This window comes from Molothrus aeneus, chromosome 9, assembly GCF_037042795.1.
Source record: "Molothrus aeneus isolate 106 chromosome 9, BPBGC_Maene_1.0, whole genome shotgun sequence".
NCBI lineage: Eukaryota > Metazoa > Chordata > Aves > Passeriformes > Icteridae > Molothrus > Molothrus aeneus.
The window spans coordinates 6,632,736-6,660,434 of NC_089654.1; the positions used below are offsets into that span (position 1 = coordinate 6,632,736).

Genomic DNA, 27,699 nt, shown 5'->3' on the forward strand with positions numbered 1-27,699 from the left:
TATTGTTTAGAAATTTCTACTACAACATACCACTTTAGTAGCTTCACTGTTTGCCTGCAGACCCTTCATTTTCCATATCTAAAGAGTAGCCTCATCTTTCATATCTGGAGGGTTGCTCCCAGGTATGGGTCTCTCCTCTGTATTTGATACTAAGTAATGGTAGTTTTTTGAACTTGTCTGCCTCACTCTACATTTTCTCTTCTTTCAAAGCTTGTGATGATAGATCTTACCTGAGTTTGGTGTTAATTACTGGATACTATTTGCATTATGTAAGATACCACTACAGGTGCAATTGATTGAAATGGAGACACAACAGTATAATAGGATCAAATGGTTGGAAGATGAAAGTAGACCAAAGCAGGCTCTAACACACCTTTACCTGGGAGTGGGTAGCTGTTTGAACACCTTACCATGGCTCCTGGGGATTCTTCATCACTGATGGATTTTTGAGACTAGATGTTTTACTGAAAGGTAAAATTACAGGAAGATTAAACTAGGAGCTAGTTTGGGGATGTCTTATGCCACGTTTAATACAAAATGTGGGATCAGAAGTTTACAGAGATCACCTCACTCCTACTTTAGGAACCTGTGTGGTACAGTTTTTTTCAGATGTCTTCCACAAGGCTAGGTAAAGTAGCTGTGTCCAAGGCCCCATGAGCTCTAAGATCACCTTGGACAGGTGGATCAGATTGTGGACTTCAAAGCTTAAAGAAGTGTAAATCCATCCCATTTAATTCTCACTGCATAAAACCTGGAGGAAAAAATTAAGATTTTGATTTGTTAGCCTACCAGTCTGACAGAACATTCATGCCTCTAGCAGCTGTTACATCATGAACTTTTCTGTCTCAGTCATTACTTGAACTTGTAAACCTGAGATTCAGAAATAACCATTCAGGTTTGTGGTCTTTCTGACCCTTATGATTGCATTCCTATTCCCATTCAAGTTCATATTCTTTTGAGTTACCTGAGTTACTCACAGTATTAGGAACTGGCTGAGAAGCTTAGAAATCCCATTACCCACTCATGCCAATTTAGTCACCTCAAGATATGTGGGTTTTTTGCCTCAGTGACAACTTTTCTTCTAATTCTTTACAAAGTGTGTTAACTTCTCTGATGCTTTAAAAGGCCTGGTCTTCAGCATGCACATACTCTAAAAAATGCATCCGTTGGTGGTTTAAGTTCCTCAAGTCCTAAGGTCTTTGGAAGTCCTTCAGGTATTCAGGGCTTAAAACCTTTTGGCATCCCATACCTTTATAGGGACTAGTAAAAGTTTTTCCCTGTTTTATTTTTTTTTTGCCTTGTTAAAAATTTCATGCTAATTATATAACCTCTGAGTCACATTTTTGAAAAACCCATCTCAGAACAGTCTAGTGCTCCATTAGTAGGCTTCTTTTGTGTAATTTGAGACTGTTTTAACAGTTTTGTAAGGCTGTTTTAATGTTCAAAATTGACTTCAAAATACCCAGTATTAGTCATAATAGAATCCTAGAATTTGCTGTGATTTTTCAAAGGCTTGAAATAAACACAACCAAAACTTGCTTATAAATATGTGCTACCCTGGGTTAGTAAAATAAACAAACATGAAAACAAACCCACACAACAGCAGCAACAACAACAAACTTCAAGCTGTGAGCCTTTTGCAATCATGCATTTTTCCAAGCTTTTTTTGAATATTTTTCCAGCTTTTTTTGAATATTTTTCCAAATAATGTTTTAGCACTTCAGTTCTCCTGCTACCTCTTGGCATTTATGATAGCAGTATGCCTGTGCCCACCCTTAACATTTTGGATGAGGTATCAGATACAAGTACAGTCTTTTATATGTGATGGAGTTTAGTCTTTGCATGGTGAGATTTGTTGATGCAACAAAAATTACATTCCCTTGGGAAGTAACTCAGTGAAAACCTCCATTGTGTTCGTGCCTGTTCTGTTTACTGAAATTTGTCCCTAAATCTTTAAGCCTAAAACTGTACATATTTTGAAACATTCTGTTGTACGGAATCTCATATTTAACAGTTTCATGGGGTTGTTTCTTTGGAAGTAAAAGTGTTTCTCAAGAGCCTTTTTTTCTGTCCGCTCCCAGTGAAAAGAGGAGAGCAAAGCCATCCGCTTACCACAAAGCAGTGCCACCACAAAGGAAAGATTAAGGGTTTAGAGAGAGGTCAATGTGGGTTTTTCTCTAACTAAACACTTTCCTAAAGTTTCCTTGTGGAAAAAATAATGAAGTCATCTCAGAGTTTTTAAAGAATTTTTATTTCTTTTTCACCGTCTGCATTCGCTTGTCTTCTCAGCATGGATGTTTAATCTTTCTGGGCTTTGTGAATTGGTCCAAATGAATAAGTGGTGAGCTGTCTCTCTAGGAGCTAGAGGCTTATTCTAAGGCCCTAATCACTGAGTAAACACATCTTTGCCCTCCCTCTCTTACAACTGCTATATAATAGTCGAGATTCTAGCACAGTAACCTGGATATTGCAGGGATCGACGCTTTGAAATGCAGAACGGCTGATCCTCAAAAACAGACAGTGCCTGATCTTCCCCTGCCTCTTTCTTCCTTTTAAATTAAATATCACCACAGAAATGCTGTTTTATTGCATGATATTGTGCATCAGTGCCCTGGATTTTCAAGTTTAGTTTCAGTCAACATTGTTGGCTGCACTTATATGGATCTCTGCATGTTGGGCTTATTAATGGCCCTTCCTGGCACATGTGTACGTGGTTCTGAAGAACATTTAAATTAAATTAGACAAACAGTAATGCAAATTACTAATCCCTTTCCCAAAGTCGAATGTTCAAATGTTCCTTTTATAAACAGTCATTAAATTTTATCCAAAGCCAGTATATGAGGCGAGAGCCCTACAGGGGCTTTCTGCAAAGACAGCTTATCTGGAAATTGCATCCCATGTCTTGCTATATCAATACACATCAATATCTAGGGTTCACTGTTACTTCTGATGAAAAGATTTGAAATTACTTTAAATAAAAGTCTGAAAATAGCACCGTATCATCTCAGCAAATATGTTCAAGTAGTATTTTAAAATAAAGTAATTTATATGGGTATGGGGAAATGGAAAGCTGTAATTTTCTGAATTATATTTATAATTCATTGAATGCCAGTTGCAGAATCACAGTCCTTAGCTAGCTCATAGTTTCCCTGTGTATTTGCAGCCTGCTTTCTATATTTACATGCACACAGACTTGTTTTCCAAAAGGTGGTCTGAGATTTTCATGGGGACGCAGCTGCTGGCAGCGAAGCTCAAGTTTTACTTGATAGGGTTCCAGAAGAACAGCACAGAATATTTTGTTTCAAGAGACCATAGACACCATCTCAACATGTATTGCCTCTTTTTTTTTTGGCTACAGAGGTGGTGATAGCAATGCACTATCATCCTATCATCTTTTTCAGGTTGCTTATAACTGGTTTTTGTGGTAGATGATGTCCAGTCAAGAGGCTGGACAATGTTCCTTGTTCACGGAAATGTTATTTTTGTTAGGCAGCAAGCCAAAAAAGTTCACTCATTTCTTAGGTCTGTTAATAAGGTTTTTGTTTTTCATTTGTTGTCCTTTTCATGTTCTAAGCACATAATATATTGTATTTCAGTATTCAGAATATTAGGAGGCATTGAGAATATTTAAAAATTGCAGGGATGGACCATTTGACTTGAAATCCACTGATTATTTCTTGTGTTGAGATACTTGTCATCCTTGATAAATCCCATTGTGAGTACTAAAACACAAATCTGCAGCAGCAACTTTAAATTGTAAATTGTCTGAGGAACTTTTCATTCATCTCTTGTCACATTTTTTTCCAGAGAAAGCTTCTTGCTATCTACCTCCACCATGATGAAAGTGTACTAACCAACGTCTTCTGCTCACAAATGCTTTGTGCTGAATCCATTGTCTCCTACCTGAGTCAGAACTTCATAACCTGGGCATGGGACATGACAAAAGAAGCAAACAGAGCAAGGTGAGACTTTTTGGACTCTCAGTGGAGCAGCTTTTCTCAGAAAGGCCCTTATCTCTGGCTATCTAATCTTGTGGTGCTTTATATCTATTTGACCTAAAACTTCATGCTCAATCTCAGCTGATCAATGGAGCTGTGCTGGCTGGCATTCACTGAGAATTGGGCTGGCCTTGTGTTCATCACAGAGTGACTTCTTATTCCTATGCAGGAAAAAGTAATTGAAGAAATTATTTCCTTTCTTTTTCAGTTTATTTTCAAACATGATTCTATTTTCAAACATGTGCTTTCACACTTATGCACTGCAGTGCCATAATATTGCATGGCATTAATTGTGTGTATGTTGGTGTAACTGCATGAGAGCTTAATGAAAATCTTTCATGTTAATGAAAATCTTGTTTAAAAAATAACATTAATGTGATAAATTAGTATTAAGAACAGATTATGCAAAATGTTATATGAATATTTAATTCCTATGAACTTTTTTGAACTACAGTTTTCTTACAGAACATTCCTTTGGGAATGTTCAGATATTTTGGTTTTAATATTATGTAAGTTATCTTATGTCTTAGAGAGACCATAATTTTGCTGATGAGTAAAGAAACTAAAACTGTAGATTCCACCTCCTTCTACAACTTTTGTAGATTACTAACAAATTTTCTTAGTGTTATACTAAGGCCTTTCTCTTCTTTAGTTATTTATCAGTTGATCATGATCTACTGAAAGTAATGCTATTATTATTATAGTAACATTTAGAAATCAGACTTGTTTGGTTCTCTGACTGGACCTTATTTCATTACCTTTATTTACCTAGAAGATGACTGATCATGTCTTACCAGGATATCCTAAGTATATTACTATACTTAGAGTTATTCTAATTTTTGACTGAAAGATGCAATAGTCATTTGGCCTGGAATAAGATTGCCACTTCTTTACAAAATTCAAGTGATTATTGAGCAAGGAAAATGATACATTTATGTTTCTTTCTCTTGTGGATTACTAGAATAGAGCATTTATGCATTTCTAGTCTTCACTATGTAAATTATAGTTAATATTTCTTTACTGAAGTGACCTTGAAGAATGGAATAGTCTCTTTTTCTAATGTGCTTTGTAAATGACACTTTGTGTTTCTCAGGAATTCCTCACTTGACCTTCTGCATTTTGTCGTTGGAGGGATCAGCAGCAATGTTTCTAGTTTGAGTTATTCTAGAGAAGTGTAAAAGGTTATGGAAAAAAGCAGTTGCAAAAACAGATTAAAAGTTTCTGAAAAAGAAAAAAAAGTAAGAGAGGAAAAAGAAACATCTAGGTTCATTCATAGGACCAAATACATAGACTGGAAAGTTGCTTAAGTCTTTTGGTATTGCCATTCATGGGCAGTAAGGAGACTCCTCCTTTTCTTTTATCCCACAAGTTGGTGTAGAAGGAAACACTATTTCCAAACCATCTGTAGTGGCTAAGTTCAGTTGACTACCTGCTGTTCTATTGTCTGCTCTTCTATTTAATTCTCTAGTTTCTTTTATTTTACAATGACAAAAAATTGCAGTGTAGTTTCTTTTGAAAAACTGTGTTTGAGGGGTTTTTTATGACTAACGATCAACAGCCATGTAATTGCTTTGTTGTGTTTTACTAAAGAAATCTATTAAGTAGCACAACTTTGATACACTAGTAATAAGAGTTTGCAGGTTACACAGACACCTGTGGTGACCAAAGCGACAGAAGCTGCTTGTTAGAAAGAGCCTGTACAGCTGTGTCCTATTAACTCCTTATGACACTTCTTAAAACACAAAATAAAGGGCTTGTTTAAGGCTTTATAGCTGCTCTCAATGAACTTAGTCCCTGATTGTGCTGGACGATAGGGTTTTTAAGCCTTCATTTTTTTGCTTTCTGTTAACAACAACAAAGAAACTGTCATATTAACAGTGAGGTCAAAAAATAGTAAGGGGTAAACAAGGCATGCTGGCTCGAATTAGAATAATTTCTCGGTTGTGTTTAGTGTCACATCCTGCTCCTTAGACTCTGATTTCTTCAGAGGGGGCATGATGCTTCCTTCTCCCTTTGGAAAGTGCCAATGCACTGTGGGCATTCCCATAAGTAAATACTCAGTCCCTCTGTTCAGTCACTACCCTTCAGTGACACAGCGACAGTGGTGTTAGAGCCCATTCTGTTCTCTAGATCTATGAGCACAGTTAAATGCAGCTTTTTATTTGAATGCTGAGAAGACAACAGCAACAACAGGAGGAACTGGGTTTTGCCTGCTGGTGTAGCCCAAGAGCAATTTATACTCCAATTGCATTGTAAAAATGCTGGAAAAGCCAGGGTGGGACAGCAGAGGAATCAGGCCCACTTGATTTACAGTGGTCAACAGGGACACCTTAATATCAGTAATAAAGTCATGATTTCAGTACTGTGGAATGGCAGAGTAAATTCAAACAGCTATAAAGACTTTCCTTGTATAAGCCAAAAAAATCTTCTGAATGTTTTGATCCACAGATGTCATTCTATTCCAAAATTAGTCCTAATAGTTGTTTCCAATTTTCTCATTAATGAAATGAGGGTCCATCCTGAACACTGTAGAACAAAACCAGCTCCAAATTTGTGTCATTTTCCCCAACTTTTAATGTTTGTCAGCTGACACTGATACAGGAATGTGCTTTAAAACCTGCATTACTGTACAATACCACATTTCTTCTGGAATCTCTCAATCTTCAATCTCCATTCCAACAAATTTAGGAGAGTCTGTAGGTAGGACTAAAATGCTGTGAGAGCACTGGGTACCTGCCAGCAGCAGTGCAAGAGCATAAGCATTACAACTTTGGGAGTCAGATACTAAAAATTACTTTCTGCAGCCATGCAGGACTATTACTTTGTCAAAATGAAGGAGAAGTCTAGTTAATAGAGTTGAGAGGAAGTGGTTTCTTTTGGCTTCCATGGGTTTTAATTGCCTCTGACATCAGGTTTGCAGTGAAGGGAGCAGTTTGAGTAAGTTCAGTGATTATGAATTTTTTCATTAATCTTAATAGCATTATGCTAAAGGGGAAATAAAATAAGTAGCCTTCATTAAGGAAAATAATGTGGCTTTTACTGTTAAGGGGCATACATGAAATCTTTATCTCCTACAGTTTAGACTTCAGTTTAAGGAGCAACTCTTTGAAATATTCCTGTGATCTGTTCCTGTCAAAAGAGGAAAAAGGCCACAAAGCTACACATATATCTCTAACTTTAGCTCTTGTTATATTCCGCTCAATTTGAGGTGAATCATGAGCTTAAAAATCATTGTTTCCTTTCAATTGCTTGCAGTGAAGATTGCTACTGTGGCCCTTCAGACAGCAGAAATTTGGGGGGAGGTGTCAGGGATGGCAGTGGGGTTTGGCTGCAGTGGTGCTGGCAGTTCTGGCCCTGCCACTGAGGCCAAGCACAACCTGCACTGGGCCATGGCTTGGGCTGGGCAACTCCTCAGGTTTCCAGAGGGATTCTGGGATGGACAAGCAGGAGAGCCAGACATGAACAGCTCTACTTCTGGCACTTTTTACTTCAAAGAGTTGAGTCAATAGCTTTGTTCTAATACAATTATGTGCATGAGAATTGTGTATGTTTGTGCAAACACATGCCTAACTGGTTTTGTTAATTCATTAATGTGCATTAATATATTTGTATCCAGGAAAGATGTATAGTGATATATACACACACACGTGCACACGCACCTTATATTTCTACACACAGCATTTACAAATGCATATACAAATGCATACAAATGCATAATATTAAGAGCTTTCCAGCACACATGGTGTTTGTTAAGCAAAGCCAAAACCATAAGACAGCAACTCAAAAATCTGTAGCAGCTTTTTAGCTTTTGATATCATTGCCCTTGGGCACCGTTTTTCAAGGTGTTGCCAATTTTGCTCTGATGACAGGTATTTGTTAGTTTTAATGTTCAAATGATAGTTTTTCACTTTGCTTAAGCTTAGGAAAGAGTTAATTCACTAAAGTGCTTCTCAGCAGCAGGTTGTCTTCACCTGCAATTTCCGTCATCAAGTGATTAGCCATATTCACAGCTGCTGACCCTTAATTCTAACCTACTGAATGATGCATGCCTGGATGAAGACCAGTTGACCATATTACTCCAACTCCCCAATCCCATTTGATCCTTCAGCAAATATATTGCAGGTGTGGGGTCTGTGAGGGTGGGAGGAGGTGAGTTAATTTCTCATTGCCTCTTCAGGAGTGACCACAGATTCTGTATATGTTGCTTGCAAAACTGTTGGACGTGTTCTTCAGGCACTAAATCCTTAACAGGTTTCACAGAGTGGTGTGAAAACCTTTTCTATTGTATTCTGCAATTTTTTATTTAATTTACTTTAATAGCAATACAGTGCCAGTCAATAAAAACAGGTCAGAAGTCTAATTAATGTTTTAAAAATAAAGGTTCTCAAACACCAGGCGAGTTTGTAATTTTCTGTATGGTTTGTTTTGAGGAGGAAGAGGAAAGAAGGTGAGGAGGGAACCCTTCTGTTCCATGATTACATCCCACCCGCTCATTTTCTCCTTTTCTCCTTTGCTTTTGATTTTAGTGGCGGTCTTAACAGAATGTCAAGATCAATTTGCAGCATGGTTTAACTCAAGGTTTGCATTCTGCCAGCAGCAATTGTCCCACTGAACAATGCCGTGTGTTCTTGTAACTTCAGAAGCTTTTAGAAGGCTCATGGCAAGGGCAGCATCTAATGACTTTATTAGTGTAGGGTTTCAAAATGGACTCGGTAATTGTTCGCATCTCTTTGTCATTTAGTCATAATTACTGCATGGAATTGTTCAGGGTTGCACTTGTGAATAGTTTCCTAATAGCACTGAAACGAAGAAAAAAAAGGGAAAGGATAAAAGGTGATTGTCTCTTTAGATGGAGAACAAAACAGCCTGTAAATAGATGATGGTTAAACTGTTTATTATACACCCACCAGAAAAGGTAAACTATCCCTGCTTAAATATTTATGTGCTTCAAGGTAATTTCATGTTAGTAATCTAAAAATGTCCAAATTTGGAAAACTGAAAATCAGCAGAGAATGCATTTTGATCTGGTCGTGATTAGGAAGATATGGGTGTCTATAATAGCCAACTATAAATAGAAAGCAGCCTCTCTGATGTTATCAAGATTTTCAGTCCTTTAGCAATGTTTTAAGGTCATCTGGGAAAAATAGTTATTATACCCAAGGAATTAATTAAACTGATAGATTTGTAAGCATATGTTTTAAGTCCCCACTCTAAAACAAAATCTCAAAGAATGTTCTATCCCACTGTACTCAAACTACAACCTGGTTGATTAAGCTTGTTGAACAGAAAAGGTGAAAAAATAAAACTTTTTTGTGTGCTGTGCAAAGGAGGTGAAGGCAGAAGAACAGGTGGTCAAGACAGATTTGTTGGGCTGTTTTGAGGAAGGATTTAGTTGTATTCTCTTATTGCTTGTTTCTTCTGCTGTATTTGTGCAATCTTTCCTCCAGTTTGGAGATTCTCATTGACCTTACAGAATGTGTTTTACTTATCAGGATGATTCTTCGACTTGTGAAGATTAATCTGAATTCTCTGACTTCTGATGTGCTTGTAGCTTCTCCCACTTTACCAACATCTGTAAAGTAACCAAACACACTGTCTGTTCTTATCTACACTATTATTTCATCTGTATATTAAATCTACCCGTGGCAAGCCTTGGATTTTCCTTAGGAAATCATGGAGTACACAATGGGTGATGGTGAAAGTGCATCTTGTGTGTTCCATTCTTTGTGCGGTGCTCTAGCAAGGGGTCGAGTTATATTTTATTTATACTTTCACCAGTGACTTTGCCAAGGATGGACTAAAGGGTTTCTAGAGTTCTGTGGTTTACACTGAATGGGGTTGGGAAGTATTTATCTAATCTGGTTGAGCCTTTCAGGGTGGGAGTCAGATCTTCCATGTTTTAGGAGGAGACGGATAACCCACACATGTAGGCTTTACTTTTGCATAAAGTGGGTAAAATCCTGCTTTTTAACATCTGAATCAGGTGTTTAGCATGTTGATCCTGAAGGTGATACTCACATAATTTGATTTAGGCTGCTGTATATATCTTTAAAACATGCCTTGTGTCTGCTGCTCCTTGTGTTTGAGGTATGACCCTACCAATGTGGGTAAGGCAGTAACTCTGAATTATGGAGAGCAAGATTATTTTAATATGCCAATTCAGGACCTCAGCTTTTACTCTTTTAAAAATGTAAATACCTAATACAAAAATGTTATTTTTACATTAACATTTTAATGAGTCTTATGTTGACTTTGCACATTATATAATTATTATTAAAAATAATCAGAAACCTTGCATATTTCATATTCATAATTGTTTTCCTAATGCTCAGCAAAGAAGTTACTTTTTTTCCAAACCCATTTCTGAAATGTTATAGGCTGTTAAGGGTTGGCTTTGGGAATTATCTAGTCATAAATAAATCACACTTTTTTTGGCCCAAAGTCATCCGCTTTGTGTTCTGAAGGGGAAATAGGTCTTTTAGAAGAGATTGTCAGATTTTCTGCTGCTGATGATTTTTGAGGAGGACCTTAGGCTAAAAACATACAGAAAAAACACCTCCAGTGCAGCCTTTCTGTTCTGTTAAAAAGTCCTTTCCAAGAAGTATAGTGGGCACCATGTGCCAAAGGGCCTCATTGTAGGAGGAAGCTTTTCCAAAGTTTTCCCTTCAGTGCATAAAAATAAAAAGTAACTTCAGGAATTTATACGAGTAAGACTGTAACAAATAACCAGATCTTTGTTATTTCTGTTGTTACAGAAAGTAAAGAAAATCTAGAATACTTTGAATACTATGAAGATCTAAAATACTATGAATTTTTTAGTATTTATTTTGAATGCATTTTTCCGTATATTTGAGAGCTGAGTTCTCTCTTTATGGAAGAGAATTTGACCTTAGGTGCACTAGACATTTGCTAAAACAATTGTTAAATAACATTAAGTTGCTGGGGAGAGGGTAAGAAAAGCAATGAGAGCTTGCATTTTTTTTTTTTTTTTTGCAACATACAAGAAGTATTCAAAATGTAGCACCAAGTGTGCCTCTGCACATTCCAGGAGCACACTACAGTGTGCAAGATGCAACCCTTTTCCCTGGAGGGACATCTCTCTCTTTGATGGACTCCACAGGCCCTTTCTTTGGCAGCTCTGGAGATGCCACTGAGAAATCTGGCACATTTCTGTTTAGATGAAAGTGAAAAAATCCCTTGTAAGTGATGTACAGAGTAAGATACTGGATATGGCACCAAGTTGTTTTGGTCCTGCTCGCTCCTAACAGAAAATATTAGCACGGAGGGGACTTTTTTCCCTTTTTTTCTGGTTATGAATCTGAAAGTAAAAAGGTCTACAAATACAAAATCAGTAAAGGCAGAAAACGGGAAAAAAAATAATTCTTCTTTCAGAATTCTTTGCATGCAAAACCTATACCTACAAAAGCATATTTTTGGACTGAGTTATTGGTTGACTAAATACAAAATAGACTTAAAAAAAATATTAACAAACCAGCACCTTTGACTAGTACAACTAGCACTGTAGGAATCTCTTTAGTTTTGTTCCTTATTCTCTACAGCACTTCTTCACTTCCAGTTTAGTATTTTGGTTTTCCATGAAACTTGAGTACTGTTCTTCTGTGCTGTGTTGAAGACTGTTAAACAGTTTTGATGCACAAGTCTAGGAATTCAGTTCAATTGTCCTCAGTCTTTATTGCTTCCAGGGGTGAAACCTTGAACTCACATAAGTAATTTTCATTTTGCTGTAGCGGATCACCACTGACTTCTGTGAGGCCAACATTTCTCTTACCTGTTCCCACCTTGAAAGGAAAACATCAAAAGCCATTATTTATCTGAAGAGTTGATCTGTCCAGACTTTACAGATGCTGTTTTATCCTTACCAGATGTTGCGTGTCTGTGTCGCTGTTTCTGATATAGCAGAGTTTGTTCAGCTTTTTGATGTCTTCTTTGTGGCTGATTGTTCTGAGTTGAAAAATCCAGAGAATCAGGGAGTAACACTTATGGCTTTGAAATACTTGCTTGCCACCCCCACCCATTGCCTTCCATCCAAATTCTCTCTGAGATTATTTTAGTACTCCAGGTGCCTCAAATAAGCCCAATGCTATACTTGTCTGAGTTAACAATTTTTAGCCATTTTATTGGATACAATATATATATTGATTAAAAAAGTCACAATTTTGAATCTTTTCGGTATCTTTGAGAAGAAATTACTTGGAGCACTTGACATTTTAATGCAGTTTCTCTTTTCAAATAGATTTGGCTTCTAATGCATGTGACAATGGGACTTTGCTCTTCAGTTAGAGCATACATTTCAGAGTAGTTGTTACCTAAAATATTATCATAAGGCATAAGAAAACACACGATTTAAGTTGCCTTTCATGAACATAATTAAGAATTAATAAGCCTGTACCAGTGGCTAGTCCTCAGAATTTCCACTGTTTTGCCTTTTGTGACCCGTGTTATTAAAAGTCCATTATTTTTACAGACTTTATTAAATTGGATCTTATTAAAGCATTCTATATTTGCATTTGGTCTTTCATAATTCATTATTATTATGACATTTACTTTTTACCATCAGATCTGAAAACATATCATAAGCTACCCTTTTCTCTTGAAAGAAATGCTAATTTCAAACAGTCCTTTAATGGAAGAGAAAAGCTTTATCAGTTTTTTCATTTATTCAAGATCGTGTTAAGAATACTAATGTTAGACTTCTGTATGCTAATATCTAAGAGCTTTTTTTTGGTCAAAAGCTTAGAATTATTGTTTTTTCGACCACACTGCTAAGTGTGTCACTGGCAGGGCACTGGTACAAAAGAAAATACAATTCTGAAGTACCATGTTTTAATTCTGTGACTGATAAAACCAATTTCTTGATCTTTCATTATTAAATTATGCTTTCATATGAAATTTACTATTTTTGTACTTCACCATGTTTATTAGATTGTTACTCTACTTAGTTTCTCTTTAGAAGTTTTAAACAATTGATTCAGCATGATTATTTTGGGGAGTAGTTTTGAATGATAGTCTTCACATAGTGTAACAGGAAATGGAATTCTCTGTGAAATAAATCACTGTCTCAAGCAACTGTTAATTGTTTTAATTTAGACAACCTAGACTCTATCATGTTTATAAATATTATAATAATTTAGTTCTAAAAAGAGATAAAGAGCTCTAGAACTGAATGCAGAGTGTGTTAAACAGTAGGTAACATACAGTTAAACTGCTGAATTTTGCATAATTATTTTTTTAAACTTAACTTCAAAAGATCCTCTACAATGTTAACTATTTATTTCTTCCCCCGCCAGGTTTCTGACAATGTGCACTAGACATTTTGGGAGTGTTGTAGCCCAAACCATTCGAACTCAGAAGACAGACCAGTTTCCACTTTTCCTAATTATTATGGGAAAACGATCATCTAATGAAGTGTTGAATGTAATACAAGGTACAGTTCTTTAGATTACAGGTATTCCTTATGTGGGTATTGAAACTGTTATAAGAGGTCTTTGCTAACTGTTTCTCTTTTAAGATGTCCAGAATATTAATTTGTTACACAAAACACACTTTAAGTTGCCAGGGTATAATTATCTACTACTCATAAATGTATTAATTAGCATGGTGTTAGAGATTGGAATTGCCATGACTGGAGTAGAATTATAGTTTACATTTTTCATTTATTTTTTTAAGTGGAAGCTAAATAAGGAGCTACACTTAGTTTTCCAAAATAATATCCAGATGCATTCCTGATTTCCAGAAGATCCTGGCTGCACTTTTTGCATAGTGCCAGAATGCATTTGGTTCTTTATGTGTAGTTCCTTGTTAATACCTGAGCTCCTGTTGCTAATATTTGGACATGAGTTGCTTCTTCAGACCTGCCTGCAGCATCAAGACCCCCACATCAGGTCAGGATTGAAATTCCTAATACAATCTCACATAAATGAAGTTTTCTGGCTTACATGAGCAGTTCTTTCTGGTGTAGCCATTCCTCTGATTTCACTGACAACAAGGTGACTTAGATGTGGAGTGTTGCCCTCTGACTGCTGTTCTCAGTAACTCTTCAAATTAGAGCGCATCAAAGAATGGCTGCCTCTCATTTCTTCTGCTTTCTCCACAAGTTTGCCTTCATGACGCTGTGTCCTCATTTTTTTATTGCTTATATCTGGCAATCTTTATTGTAATCTCATTTTCCTGAGGAAATTCAGCCTCAGGAAATCCTGCCTTTTGCAGACAAGCATTAGTGTTTCTTTTTGCATCTGGGATTAATAATTTTCTTGAGAAATCTGCAGTGGACAAAATGGTTACTTTTTGCATGGATTTTGTCTCCTCAGTGCAAGGTACAGCACAACACTAATTCATAGTATGAATGCCTGCAATTTCTAAAACATATTTCATAGGTTTCATAGGTTATTTCATGGAAATAGTCTTATCAATAGCTTGGTTTTCTGACTCTGCAGTACAGTTCAGAACCTTTCCCATCCCACTGAGGTCAGCCGGGCTACTGACTTAAATTACTTAACTCCTTTAGCAGCAATTCAAAGTCATAATACAATGCAGTTTAATTCAGATTATTTAATGGCATGAGTTAAATTTTAATGATTTGTGAGGTTTTCTGCAATCTTTTGCACTAAACTAAAACAATCACCTATTGTAGCCTTACTTGAATCCATCCTTTAGCAAAAATCACACAATCTCTGCTTGTTATTTTCCCAGGAATGGGGACACTGGTATCTTTTAACAATACTGCCTCAATGAATGGTATCCTCTGAAGTCCTGCATGTTGTAGCATGTGGGATAACATTTTCTGCTAAGGTAGCAAATGTTAGAAAGGGGAACAATGAGGGCCTTTCAGGGCTGGGTGAGAAGGCATGTTGACAGAAGAGATACAACTATATAGAAACCTAAGACCCCATTGGTGTTTATTGAAATGCAGACTGTCTTAGTTTGCTTTTGATTTTTACTTTTTTCCTGGGGTTGGAAACTATGGGGACAGTCTTGTTTTCTTTAGTGGTGCTTGTTCTGCTGGGGTCCAACAGCTGTTAAGGCTGGCAGATGTTAGGACTTCATAGTTTTTGACCATTTCTCATGGTTTAAGATCTTTTAACTACTATGACAAGTGGCTTTAATGGGTAGTTCAGTCTTCAGTTTAGAAAGAGAAGCCAAAGAATGCATCTTGGTAGGAAATTGAAGTAATCTTTCAGTGTTAATGAACACTGGAGGCATGCTGGAAGGAAACCATGGGGAGGTATCTGTTTTCCTATGGATGTGTTCTATTTCATGATACACACATGATGACAGAATTTTCCACTTCAGTAGCTTTGCAAGTTTTTTGAGAAGTAAATAGACTGAAGAAAATGTAGTATTTGAAATTTTATTACTAGTTATATCCAAATAAAACATGGATCTATTTTGTCACATCTATTCAGTCATTGTTTTGTGGGTTTTCCATTGTTTTAAACCAATCCACTTGGATGCTGCTGCCAATATCCTACCTTGTGTTGCCTGACTTAGCAGTTGCTTTGGTCTCCCTGGGAATTCTAAAACTGTAAAATCAATTTCACATAAGAGAATCCCAGATCTACTGCTTTCCTTTAACATCAGTGACTAAAAGACAAAATAGAGTTAATTTATGCAAGCATAAAAGCAATTGTTCAGATTTGCACCATCTGAAATTTTAACCTGTGATCAACCTTTGTAAAAATAATTTTGAGTTTTCAGTAAAAGGTGAACTGAAAGCATTCTACTGAGATATTTGCATTTTCTACTCTTGTCTTTTTTTTTTTTTTTTTTTTCCAGTCTGGCTATTTCTTATGGATTAATTCTAAAATGACTTCTTTTTTGTTTAATAACTTTAATGAAATGAAGTTCAGCTATCTTCCTTTGTTGCTAGGTAACACAACAGTGGATGAGCTAATGATGAGGCTGATGGCTGCAATGGAGATCTTCAGTGCCCAGCAGCAGGAAGACATAAAGGATGAGGTGAGCACTGAAAGTTGCTGCAGATACCTCCTGGCTTCCACTAATCACTGGGGATGTAAATTAACCAGATGTTTCTTTAGCCAGTGGAGTGGGGTATGATGTATTTTAGTGTCTCTTCCATTGTCAGAAGTTAAAAATGTAAAGTCTCCTTTGTGTATTTGGGTCTCTCAGAACAACTCCTCCTTTTTGGTCTTGTCATTTTCAGTTTTTTTCCTTTTTCTGAACATTAGTGACCAGTGACTGGTTACATTATAGTGATATTATAGAGCTTAATATGCTCATACAAGGCAAATTATCAGATTTTTTGCCACTGACCAGCTCCAAGTCATAGGTAGAAAACAAAAATAGATTAATATATCTTAAATGGGATATGTCTGTTTAAAAGGCAGCTGAAACCAACTTCAACCAGTACACCAGTACTGAACCACCACTCAGAATGATGCAGAATGCATAAATGATGACAAGACTTCTCAAAACCTGTGTTTCAATTACACAGAAGCAGACAAAGTGAGTTACACAGCTGAAAGATCTTTATCTGTTACTCTATAAATTAAGAGTGACATTTTTAAGTAATGAAGTTCTTAGGAATTTGTAATAATAGGTGTGTTGCCATTCAAGATTATTCTTATCCTGTTGTATAGACATTGATTGACAATGATTCACAAAACACATTCTTCACATTTAAATCTTGTATCTCATTAGTACTGACTATAATATGAAGGCACAATATCTGTCATTCACTTTTTATTCTTTATTTATGCTACCTGTAATTCATTGGTAAAGAAATCGACTTGAATTTTGTTAATACTGAACACAAATTTAAATATGATGATTACAACAAAAATCCAAGGCACAATATAGCTAAATTTTTTATTGCATTTTAACAGGAGTGTCTTGAGTATGGGAGGTTTTTTAATGCTTTAGTAAGAAGGTAAAATTTACATCACAGCTGAGCTCCAAGAGAGGTTCAGAATTAAAAATGATACAAGCTGATAAAAAGGAAGAAAACTGAGGGAAACAGAAGCACATAAAGTCAGAGAGATAGGAGCAAACAAGGGATAGGGGAAGAAAGTAAAAGTGATAGGATTGGAACAGAGTGAGGAACAGGACACCAGAACCAGGAACTGGCTCCTGTCCTGGGCTGCTCTTTGTCCTTCCCTGGGTGGCCAAGAGCAGTGACAGTGACTGTCCAGTCCCCACATGGGATTGTTGACTCCTGGTTTCTTTCCCCAAGTGCCCTTCCTATCCAGGGAGAATGGAAAATTGATTTTTATACATTTCTCCAATATCTACCTTTGTCCAATTCTTCTGTAGTCTTTTGTTTTTCTGTCACTGAAAGCACCAGTGACATTTCTTCCCAACAGGAGCTTTTTCTAACACACTTTGACATTCAGAAAAGTGATGGAAAATTTCATAAACTTTGGGGGCAGCTTTCCAGACACTATGGGTTCTATACACAAATGGGATATTTACTTACACCTTGGCTCCACTCGTTACAAGCACACTGAAAAGGTGATCTCAGACACTTTGCCTTTGAAGCAGGAAGTTTTCAAAACAAAAAATAACCTTGCTTTATGAAATTACTATTCCAGAGAGGGAGTATTTGACAAGCAGTCTGTACTCAATAGAGGGCTTCAGCCTGAAAACAAAATATTGCCTTTTTGTGGTTAGCTACATAACATGTAGCTTTCTTGTAAGCCTTGTACTTGACAACTTCAAGTGTTCAAACATCAACACCTTTTCTTTCTTAAGATCTTACTGCAGTTGGTGCAATTTTTTCCCAAATATTACAATAGCAAACAGGATACAGAGTCCGGTTTTCTGTTACTGTTTTCTTAATAGCAACAATAAGGCATCATAAAACCACAGGAAGATAAGCAGAAAATTCTTTTGTGCTTTAAAAAGAGGAGTCATCAGTGTAGCATTGCTGTAAACAGAAGTGTGTGTGAGAGAGAAGCAGAACTGGAAACATTTGTAAAGGACAGCACGAAGCCAGCAATGAGTGAGTTTATGCAGCTGAAATTCTCATGTACATGAAAGCTGCCAGCACAGCCATTGCACAATCCTGTTTGGCACAGTGTGTTTTGCAGTGCCCTCTGATGGTTATTTGTGTACAGGAGGACTGGTCCCACTCCAGCTGCTGGCCCAGGTGTTCAGCTGATGGTGGCTGTGGCTACAGGCAGCTCCCTGTCACTGAGCACCTGCTGGGGGTGTAGATGGGATGCTCAGAACGACTTTACCAACTTACCTCACCTGAGTGAGCCACCTCATTAGCTGCTGGCAGTAATAGTGTGCTTAGCTAAATCCTGTGCTTTTGTATCCATGTATTGGTAAAATTTACCAATTTAGCCTCATAAGATTTTAATGGGGCAAATCTCTTGCATATTTTTTTAGTGTCAAGTGCTAAAATACCATCACTTAACTAGCAGTTGGATTTAATTTTTAGATTTTCTGTTGTACTCTTACATAATCTCCAAAGAAATACCTTAAAAGCATTGGGATGCACATGTGTACTCATGGTAACCCAACATCCTGGTGTATAACTTCTGCACCTGTTTTCTCTCCCAAGTTTCCAAGGGAGATCAGCCTGCTGTCCCATTCTTTTCCCTGCCTCTCCAGGGTTCTGGGTCAATCATGAGCTGTTGCTGTGTTGGCCAGATGACATTTTGGAAACCTCCTGCCTCTTTTGGACCATGCTGTTGATGTGCCATTGTACATACACAGTCTAGGTGTCTGTTTTTATAATTTTGCTCCTAAAATTGCTGTAAAAATAAGCCACAAACAGCAAAATTGGATTAGCAGAACACTGATGAGCTCACAGGGCTCTTGTGATTAGAAGTGGCTAATGGATAATTCAGTTGTGGATTCAGTGACCATCACCAGTGAAACCTCTTGGCCAGGATACAACCCTACCTTTCCCAGTCCAGTCAGGTCTGGGGACTGAAGTCCAACCTCAAGCTGTGTATGCAGAGTTATTCTGCAGCTGCACTGGTGATTTCCTGCATCTGATGCACATATTTTCTTTTTCTAAGCATGTTTTCTCCCCTGGTCACCACTACAGGAGTTGACACCCGAGCTATTGCTCAGGCAGTGGGGTTTTGCAGAGGGAGTAAAGGTCATTAAGGAGTTTCTCCTGTAAGCAAGAGAGGGTGTCTCAGAGCAGGGATAACCAGGCTCTGCCACTGTTAATCAAGGTGTGCACTGAGATTTTTCAGGCACTGACTTTGAAAAGAGTGTGTAGTATCAGTTCCTCTTGGGTATCAGTTCCTCTTAAGTGTCAATGCCTGGTGCTGGGCTTAGGAAAACAATAGTTGTAAAATATTCTACAGCCTGGAATGTCCATTTTTAAACGCCCTGTGAGCTTGCTTGCTTTAGTTGGATAGTTAAATAATCATCTCAGTGTGGCGTGATGGGCCTGAATAGATCCGAGTTAGTTCCTTTGTGAGATTAATGTGAAGAGATCTGTGATTAAATCCTGGCATTACAGCACAACACACCTGTTCTGGGCTGATCCTCAACATTTTTTCTTCATTGCCTGAGGAGGAGGCTTCTCAAAGGATTACAGTAACACTTTTTGACAAGCTTATGCAGGGCGGAGTTTCCATGTAATGATGGGGCTCATTTGATGATGCCTCAGTAATGCATTTTTTATTTTTGCTGTCAACATTTATTACTGTAAAAGAAATGACTGTTACACAGCTGGTCCAACTTGTCCACATTTAAGTAACAGTAGGTCTCTGGTCGTGTTTATTTTTGTCATTGTGCAACACCGGCACTCCTGCTCTTGGGTTAGACATCAAGGTGGAAATACCCACAGTTGCTTCAGAGACCTTCTTATTTTTACAAATACCAACTGAAACCTTTCATTCACTTTAAACTATGTCTGCCAGCACACTGCTCTGTAGTGTCAAAGAGAGACACTTAAGAATTTTTATACTGAAAAAACTGCTGTAAACAGACTCTGACTGAAGATAAGCTGTAGAAAATTGTAGGCCTGCAGAGTCACCATCTTTCATCTCTGTTTTTGGCTGACATCTCTCCTAGATACTTCTAGAGCTTGAGGAAAACATAGGTCCTTCCTCACCAGTATCTGGATGGGGATTTAAAAAACACGTGAAGGAAAACCAAAACTCCAAAATGGCAGCATAAATTCTTTTTTCTTTTCCCTGCCACAGCACTTTGGGGCTTTAGTGACCAAGTGATATTTTCATAGCTGTGCTGTGAGAAGCCTGCCATCACCATGTCTTTTCTTCCTGTTCTGCCTCACTGCTGTCAAATGTAGAGAAAGTGCTTCCATCAGCTCTGCAAGAGACCTCTGAAATTTCTGCTGGGGACTGAAGCTCTGATGTAAATCAGTAGAAATCAGGCATCTGAATACCTTGGGTGATCTGTGTTCCATGGAACACTGTCATGTGTATCATGGTGTATAGTATTTGCACAACAAGAGATTATGAGAATACACGAAATTCATTAAATTCCAAAGCACAAAAGCATTATGGTGATGACAGCCATCTAGCAAAGATTGGGATTTAACCCCTCAAGAATCCAATTAGCACATTTACTAATTATTACTAGTTATAACTAATTAAACTACAGTAATCAAAATTTGTTTGATTAAATTTTCTGATTTTGTGTTTGTAATATGATAGCAGCCCATTGAGCATTCCCATGGAGCACTTGGCTGTACACAACCCAGTGGGTGCAAGTGCTGCCTTCAAGGGTTTGCAGCATGGTTAGAGCCTTGGCAAAGTGCAAGGCAATGGCAGAGGAAAGAAAGAAAGAAGGGAGATAAAATATCTTTAGTCCCAGTGGATTTTAGGGTGTACGTGTTGGTGGCTCCAGTCAGTGAATATTCAGCCCAGCTGGGCAAATGTATCAGGACTGGCCGGCTCTTTTCTCACAGAAAGGCGCTGCAGGACTCCTTGAAGATTTTGGGTTTGGTTTTCTTTTTGTCACTTGAATTAATTCCAAAACTGGAATCTGGAGCTGAGCTTTCAGCCTTCAGTGTGGACAGGCAGGATCCTGTGGTGGTTCTGTGCTGCTTTGCCCCTCACCCTGCCCCATCCTGCCTCCTCCTGTGGTTCTGCCACCACTAAAACATCCATTTGCTTTGTCCTTCTCGTTCCCATACACCCAGCACACTCTGTGTACACTTTTTCCTGCCATATATTCCCCATCATGTATGTTTAAGTTATACAATGTGCAAGTCTGTCATCTTAGTGAGTCAAATTAATGCCTTTCTTGCACTGGTTTGTTTGGACAAAGGGGTGTTTCTCTTTAACGCTTCCATGAATAGCCTTAAGCATTTGCAGATTTTAATTTCAGGAGTGGTTCAGTGAAATGAGCTGTCTTTTAGATGGGCATTCAGCATTTGTAAATACACTTTTTTCTTTCTTTCTTGTAATAGCCCTTTACTCACTGGTGCTCTGAGAAATGTCTTCTGCTCCTGGGTATCTTCTCAAGTTCTGTCTCGTCCAGTTTCACTTCACAGTAAAACTGATCCCAAAGGGCAGTTGGGAATAATAAAACACAGCTCCATGAGATAAATCAGGTGCAAAGCTGATTCCTGGCGTTAAAACATTAAATCCTACCTTCAGAAATGGCAATAATAAATAGGGGAAAAAATCGCAGAAGGGCCAATGCTGACTTTTCCAGCAAAATATCCCATTCAAAAAGTGGAATATTTTTAACTTGTAGAATCTGCTGTCCTAAATTCAGTCAAGAACCACTCTTTGTCCATCATCCTACATCTGAAAATGCCTGTCACTAGGTATTTCAGGATTAACTTCAACAAATGGTTTAGGAAATAATTATATGAAAGAGTTATCCTAAATTTCCTCTTAATTTTATCTGTCAGTTTTTCTTAGTCTTGATGCACTGGATATTCCTCAGGAGAAGGTTTTCTCTGCTCAATTGTAGCTATCTCATAAGTATTTGATATTTTTGGGTTGACTGCATCTCTAAGAAGCAGAATAGCAAAGTAAAGTCATAGCTGAAGAATATATTCTGTGAATAAAATCAATTTTTTTCAGATTTCATAACCTTCCATTGAATGTATGTCCTCCCATTGTCTCATTGTCAAAGCAGAAAAGCAGAAATCTGTGACTTCTCCCCTTTTGAGGTGCCAGGGAGTGTTGTCCCCTTGTCTCAAGCCCCAAACCCTTGGGATGTGGATGTTTTGCATTCACACCAGCCTTCAGTCACTGCTGTGGAATTCCTCTGTTTCTGATGAAGGCTTTTTAAGTGACCTAGGATAAGCCATGTCTGTTTATACTTTGATTTCTTCAATAAGGAAGGTGCCAGTTCTGCCTTCATTGCAAAAGCACTGTGGGGATGCATTTAGTGATGTTCCATCGGTGATGACTGCAATTTATGTAGGGTCTAACAGGAAAGTTGTCAGCTGCCTCAAATTTTATTCATGGATAACAATTCTGATTTTTTTAGATTAATTATTAGTGGCATGATTACTCTTGACATGTTCTTTGTTAGTGCAGTGGAAGATTCTCTGCAAAATATTTTCTTTCGCTTATCCTGTCACTACTGTGAGTTTCTTTTGTTGCTTTCTGGTGAACTTGAAGCATCCTCATCCTTCTGTAGAGGAAGAGATGACTAAAATAAGAAACTGCATTACTGCTTCGTGTAATGTTTAAAATTTGTCCAAGGTGTAACTCTGCACCAAACAATACCACACTTTAGCCGTAAAATCTCTGGAGGAGTTGGTTCCTGTTGATGTGAGCAGCGTTAGCAAACAGAAGCATTAACACAAAAGTAGGTACAAAGAGGCATTTCATGGGATTACATCTGCTGCTTACCCAAAGAGCTCTGGATTCCAGGTTTGTTTTTAAGGTCTGTTTCAGTAAGAACAGTATTATTTCAATGAGGTGTAGGGCTCAGTGGCCCAGTCATTTACTTTTAGATGTGGTTCACATATTTCTATGAGGACCAGGCAGTCATGCATGGTAATTCTTGACATTCCTGACATCTTTTTCATAATCCACTTCTAGGATGATGAAAACTGCAACGAATAGGGAAGAAAGCATTTTAACTTTTTTTTAATGTCTGGAATTCATGTTTCAATTCTAGTTGTAGAATCTGTAACATCAGTAGTTTTCTTTAATTTTTTTAAAATAAACTACAGTAACTCTATTTTAGTTGCTAGCAACCTTTGATGGAGAAGAGCCTGTAGTTGCAATAGTTGTATCTAATCTTTCAAAGTTCTTTTGGGCATTACTGGACTTGTGTGGCCTTTGAAATTCAATGTGTAGACTTAGGTGTGATACATGGAGTCAAAAAACATAAAACTTGAGTAAGTTCTCTCTGAAATAATTCTAAATATTTTTAAGGGCTTGTCCTCTGGTAGAGAACCTGAAGTCATCTTCCTCTAGTGAGCTGATTTGGAAGGGTTATTTTGGTTCTCACTATTCTAAGATAAATTTTCAGGATACTTATGAAAAGTCTCAGTATAAATAGCACAATTTTTTTTTCTTTACTGTTATGTTCCATCTGTGAGAAGAATTGGGAAAGCCTCTGTGTCTTCAACAAGCTCTCCTCATATTTGGAAAACATAAAAATGGGGCTGTTTAATTATTTCAACTCCCCCTCATCTCAAAAATTGAATATTCATGTAGGGTAGTTTTTGCTATCAGGTTCAAGTTCCCTGAGCAGAGTACCTAAAATTTATCAATGTCCAGAGTAGCCAGGAAGGGGAAGGGTTATTTGGTGGTTATTGTCCTTTTTTTGCATTTTACAAAAATTACTTCTACTCATGTTTTGGTTCTGCTGAATAAAGTGATGGTTTCTAAATCTTGGAATGAAATTCAGGACACACTGATTGTACAATAACTTTGGGTCCTGTTTCTGTAAGGAAGAAGAATTTAGTCTGGAAAGATTTTGCTACTTTCCAAGTGGAAATTGTATCATTTTCCCTGCAGTTTGTCCTTTCCTCCTATGTTTGCATTCTACTTTAGAGATTTAACCACTGAGATGTTAGAGGGTTTTTTTGAGGAACATCTTGGCATGTTTGTATGTTGTGATAATTAGTTAGCATGAGCTCCTACCATTCAGAATTGAGTTTTTGCCAAATGATGTTTTGGGGGGAAAATTGATCACTTAACAAAATGATTCTTTTATGTGGAATAAATGTTGCAGCTGAATAGGAAGATTATATAATTCTTCAAGAAGCAGTAGGTAGTCGACTTTAATTTCTGTGAAACACAGGACAGACTGCCCCAGTGCAGGTGCTGTGTTACTGGGAACTGCAGGGGAGACCCTGCTGAGCCCACCAGCAGTCTCACAGCTAAATCCTATTGATTTTTGTAGGAACCAGTGCAGCCTCTGCAGGGCTCTGGGGGGAATTATGAGATGTAAGACAAGTAAGCACAGGGGAGCAGCCACTGTCTCTGCTTCAGAGGCAGAGTATGAAGCTATTGATTGTACACTTTGCTTTATTTGACATCACCCCAGTGCAGTTATTCCAGCTTTTGGGGATATTCACTCTTTGATCCTCCACTGTGTGGATGATGCCTTGCTTTTTCTTTTGTGTGTTTTTGGTAAACCTTTATTTTTTTGTGCTGTGATTGTTGATAGGATACTTTTTGCTGGCATGGTAACCTCCTGTTCCTTCCTTGCCTTCATCTGTCCATTTGAGATACTTCAGAGCAGGACCTGCTACTTTCCCATCTTTGTATAATATTCAGCACTGTGAATTGAGGCTTCTGGATGATGTTTGATAGTCATGACCCTGGATGGACCCTGCTGAGGGGTTTCTGACCCAGGAAGGACCTGGGATTGGGCTTTCTCTGTCAGGAACAGCCATTACCCACTGTCAGTCTGAGTAGAGAGCCAATGAAAATCCAGTCTCAGCACCTAAACCACACTTCCCTGTTACAAAACCATCCAAACTGTTGGGTGCGGGAGGGAAATCCCCCCCAACTCCAGCCCATATTCCCCTGCAGTGACCCCACCATTGGAGGCTGTTCCTCCCCAGGGCTCTGTGCCTGCCATGGCCCTCAGTACAGAGCCTGGGTGCCTCATCCAGCCCTCAGGCCAGGGCTAATTACCATTCCCTTACCTGGCAACTGAATCAAAGCTTCAGGTAGTCAGAATTTCTAAAGCAACAGTCACCCTTGAGGCATCTCAGAATGTGTTTCTCCTTGTGGTAGGTGAGTGATGTTGAAGTCACTGGGATTAAAGAGTGCTGAGGAACATAAAGATATTTATCATACTGACCCACTATTTGATTTATTTTTTTCTTATCTTTTGCTTTTAGGATGAACGTGAAGCCAGAGAAAATGTGAAGAGAGAGCAGGACGAGGCGTACCGCATCTCGCTGGAGGCTGACAGAGCCAAGGTGTGTGCAGGGACAGAGACCCATGGGATGGGAACCCTCTGGAGTTTGGGAATGCTCTGTGCTGCAGGGGACTGCCTGCCTCCAGTTGTGCTCTAAACATGAGACCCTAAAGTCCCCCCTGTTGTAAAGTGGCACCAGACAAAGCCATTAGGACTAGACTTGACTACATCTTTTAGCTAAACCTTTCCTGGCTTTGTTTGGGAAAGGAATGGCGGGAAAATATTGCTTAATAAATATCCTATCTCTTATATTAATTTCTATGGAAACACTGAAAAATTTCTTTGCATTTGTATTTATCACGTATTTATGTGGGATTGCCCTTTGTGTTTGTTAGAGGGAAGCACAAGAGAGAGAAATGGCAGAGCAGTTTCGCTTGGAACAGATCCGGAAAGAACAGGAGGAGGAGCGTGAGGTGGGATGTTTTACCTTTTCTGATACTTCATGAATTCATTGAGCTTATGAGCACTGAAACTGCCATTCAACACACCACACACTGCAGCTTCAATTCAAAACATACTTTTCATGTCATCAATTTTCTTTACTGTTATTGATTTCTTACTATATATCTGTGAAACAAAAAAAGTACAGCTAAATAATTTTCATCCACTGTTTAATGGCTCTTCTGTTTTATCATCTGGGTCTCAAATACAACCAGATATTAGATGGACCTGCTCACAGCAGATTTGTGAAATGAGCTTCTTAAATGCTGGAATCTTTGGGAGGCTCTGAGTGGCTGCAGAAAAAGCCTGTTTTCTGCAGCCACTCCTTTTAAAAACATGGAGCCCTTTCATTTTTTCCAGGAAGTAGCACAAAGCCTACCTGCAATTCTGATCAAACAAGTTACCAAATTTAATTTGAGAGACAATCCACTTACTAAAAAAAAAAAAAAAAACCTAAGAAAATAAAATCCAGAATTTTGAAATCTGTGGGACTTAAACATTTTCTGAACAGTCTTCTACTGAATCTTCCTTAGAATGAAAATTTGGTTTAAACAAGTACTTTATGTCTCTAGGCCTCTGTAAGAAAACAGAAAGCCTGTGCTGTGAAGAGTACTGTGTTCCTCAAACTATTATTTTGTAGATTCTCTCAATTTAATAAATCTGAGGGTCCCAGTGCCTCTCAGAGGCTCCTGCAGCCTCTTGGACAGTCTCAACTGGCTGTGAGATGGCAATTCTGTGAGGTTAACAGCAGCTGAGCATGAATCCTCTGTAGCAGGAACAGGCTCACCATCAGCTCACACTCAGGCTCAAGCAAGAAATATGTTTTTCTTTTCTAAGTTATTTTGCATGCATAGCAACAATAATTATTTCTGCTTCATTATATCTGCTCCTGAGCCTTTTCTGATACCTTGACCTTTTGGAAATGGTTTTCTTATGCAAAGGCTGCAACATTGGCCCGTGTTACCAAAATATACCTGGGCTTCCCTGTTTTAATGCAGAGTGCAGTAATGAAAATAATGGGATCTGTTTGCTTAGTAGAACAAAAGGGATTTTAACAATAATGTTTACTAACACTCCCCATTTTCAAGTATACAGATTACTTGGACTGAATTGTTTTGCAACAGTGTTTACTTACAGAAGTGGCTTTATGCTCAGTTTGTATTTTAAAATCTGACTATTGAGCTCTTCACATACTGAACACCTTTTTATCAACAAACTGAAATTGCTTGTTCAGGTCCAAGAGGTTTTAATGTGATCCATCATGTCGTTGTTTTGTGACTTGGTTTGCTGGTACAGAATATCCACTGTAAATTGCCATGTTTTGTTGAGTGGTTACTTTGGGGAGCAACGCACTCTTTGCACAAAGGAAGGAGCTCTAATGAGCTACTGTTGTTTATTTTTCTATAATATAATTGATTGGGTTCAGTAAATAATGTAGCATCTGTTGTTATACTGTGTGGGGAAATGTCAAAACAGCGAGATAGTAAGCAGGTGGTTGAGAATGGAGAGGGAGAAAATTAAAATAGAATCTATTTAAAATATAATCTCATAGTAGATGAGCAAAAATGAACTGAAGTTCTATGTATAAATATTTATACTGAGATATAATTTGCTCAGAGGTGTGTGTGTAAGAAGTAGACTATTTAAAAGCCTTTGTAATCTTGCTTCTGCCCAGTCCTTTCCCTGCAATGTAATCACCCTCTATCAGTTTCTTTTACTAAATGACCTTGGGGAGGTTTTCAAAGGCATAAATAGCAACTGTGTATACTGAAAGTTCCTTGGAAAAAGGTAAATCCCTGCCTGACTGCCTCTTCAGTTTGAAAAATTGCCTTTTAGGCACATTTTGGGGCAGGCAGTCTGTTTGTGCTGCTTCCTCCATTCATTTACCTTCACTTTAAGTGCTGCCTTAAGTGAGATGATATTGTAACAGAGCTGC

General features: G+C 37.9%; 1 protein-coding gene across 1 annotated transcript in view; it reads left to right on the plus strand.

Moving 5' to 3' along the window:
* Nucleotides 1-27,699, plus strand: part of FAF1 (Fas associated factor 1) — a 145,967-nt gene that overhangs the window by 103,148 nt on the left and 15,120 nt on the right. Inside the window, exons 13-17 of the mRNA XM_066555616.1 lie at nt 3,808-3,962; nt 13,307-13,443; nt 15,886-15,974; nt 25,243-25,323; nt 25,658-25,735. Of these exons, the coding sequence (XP_066411713.1) occupies nt 3,808-3,962; nt 13,307-13,443; nt 15,886-15,974; nt 25,243-25,323; nt 25,658-25,735 (540 nt within the window). The remainder of the gene's footprint in view (nt 1-3,807; nt 3,963-13,306; nt 13,444-15,885; nt 15,975-25,242; nt 25,324-25,657; nt 25,736-27,699) is intronic.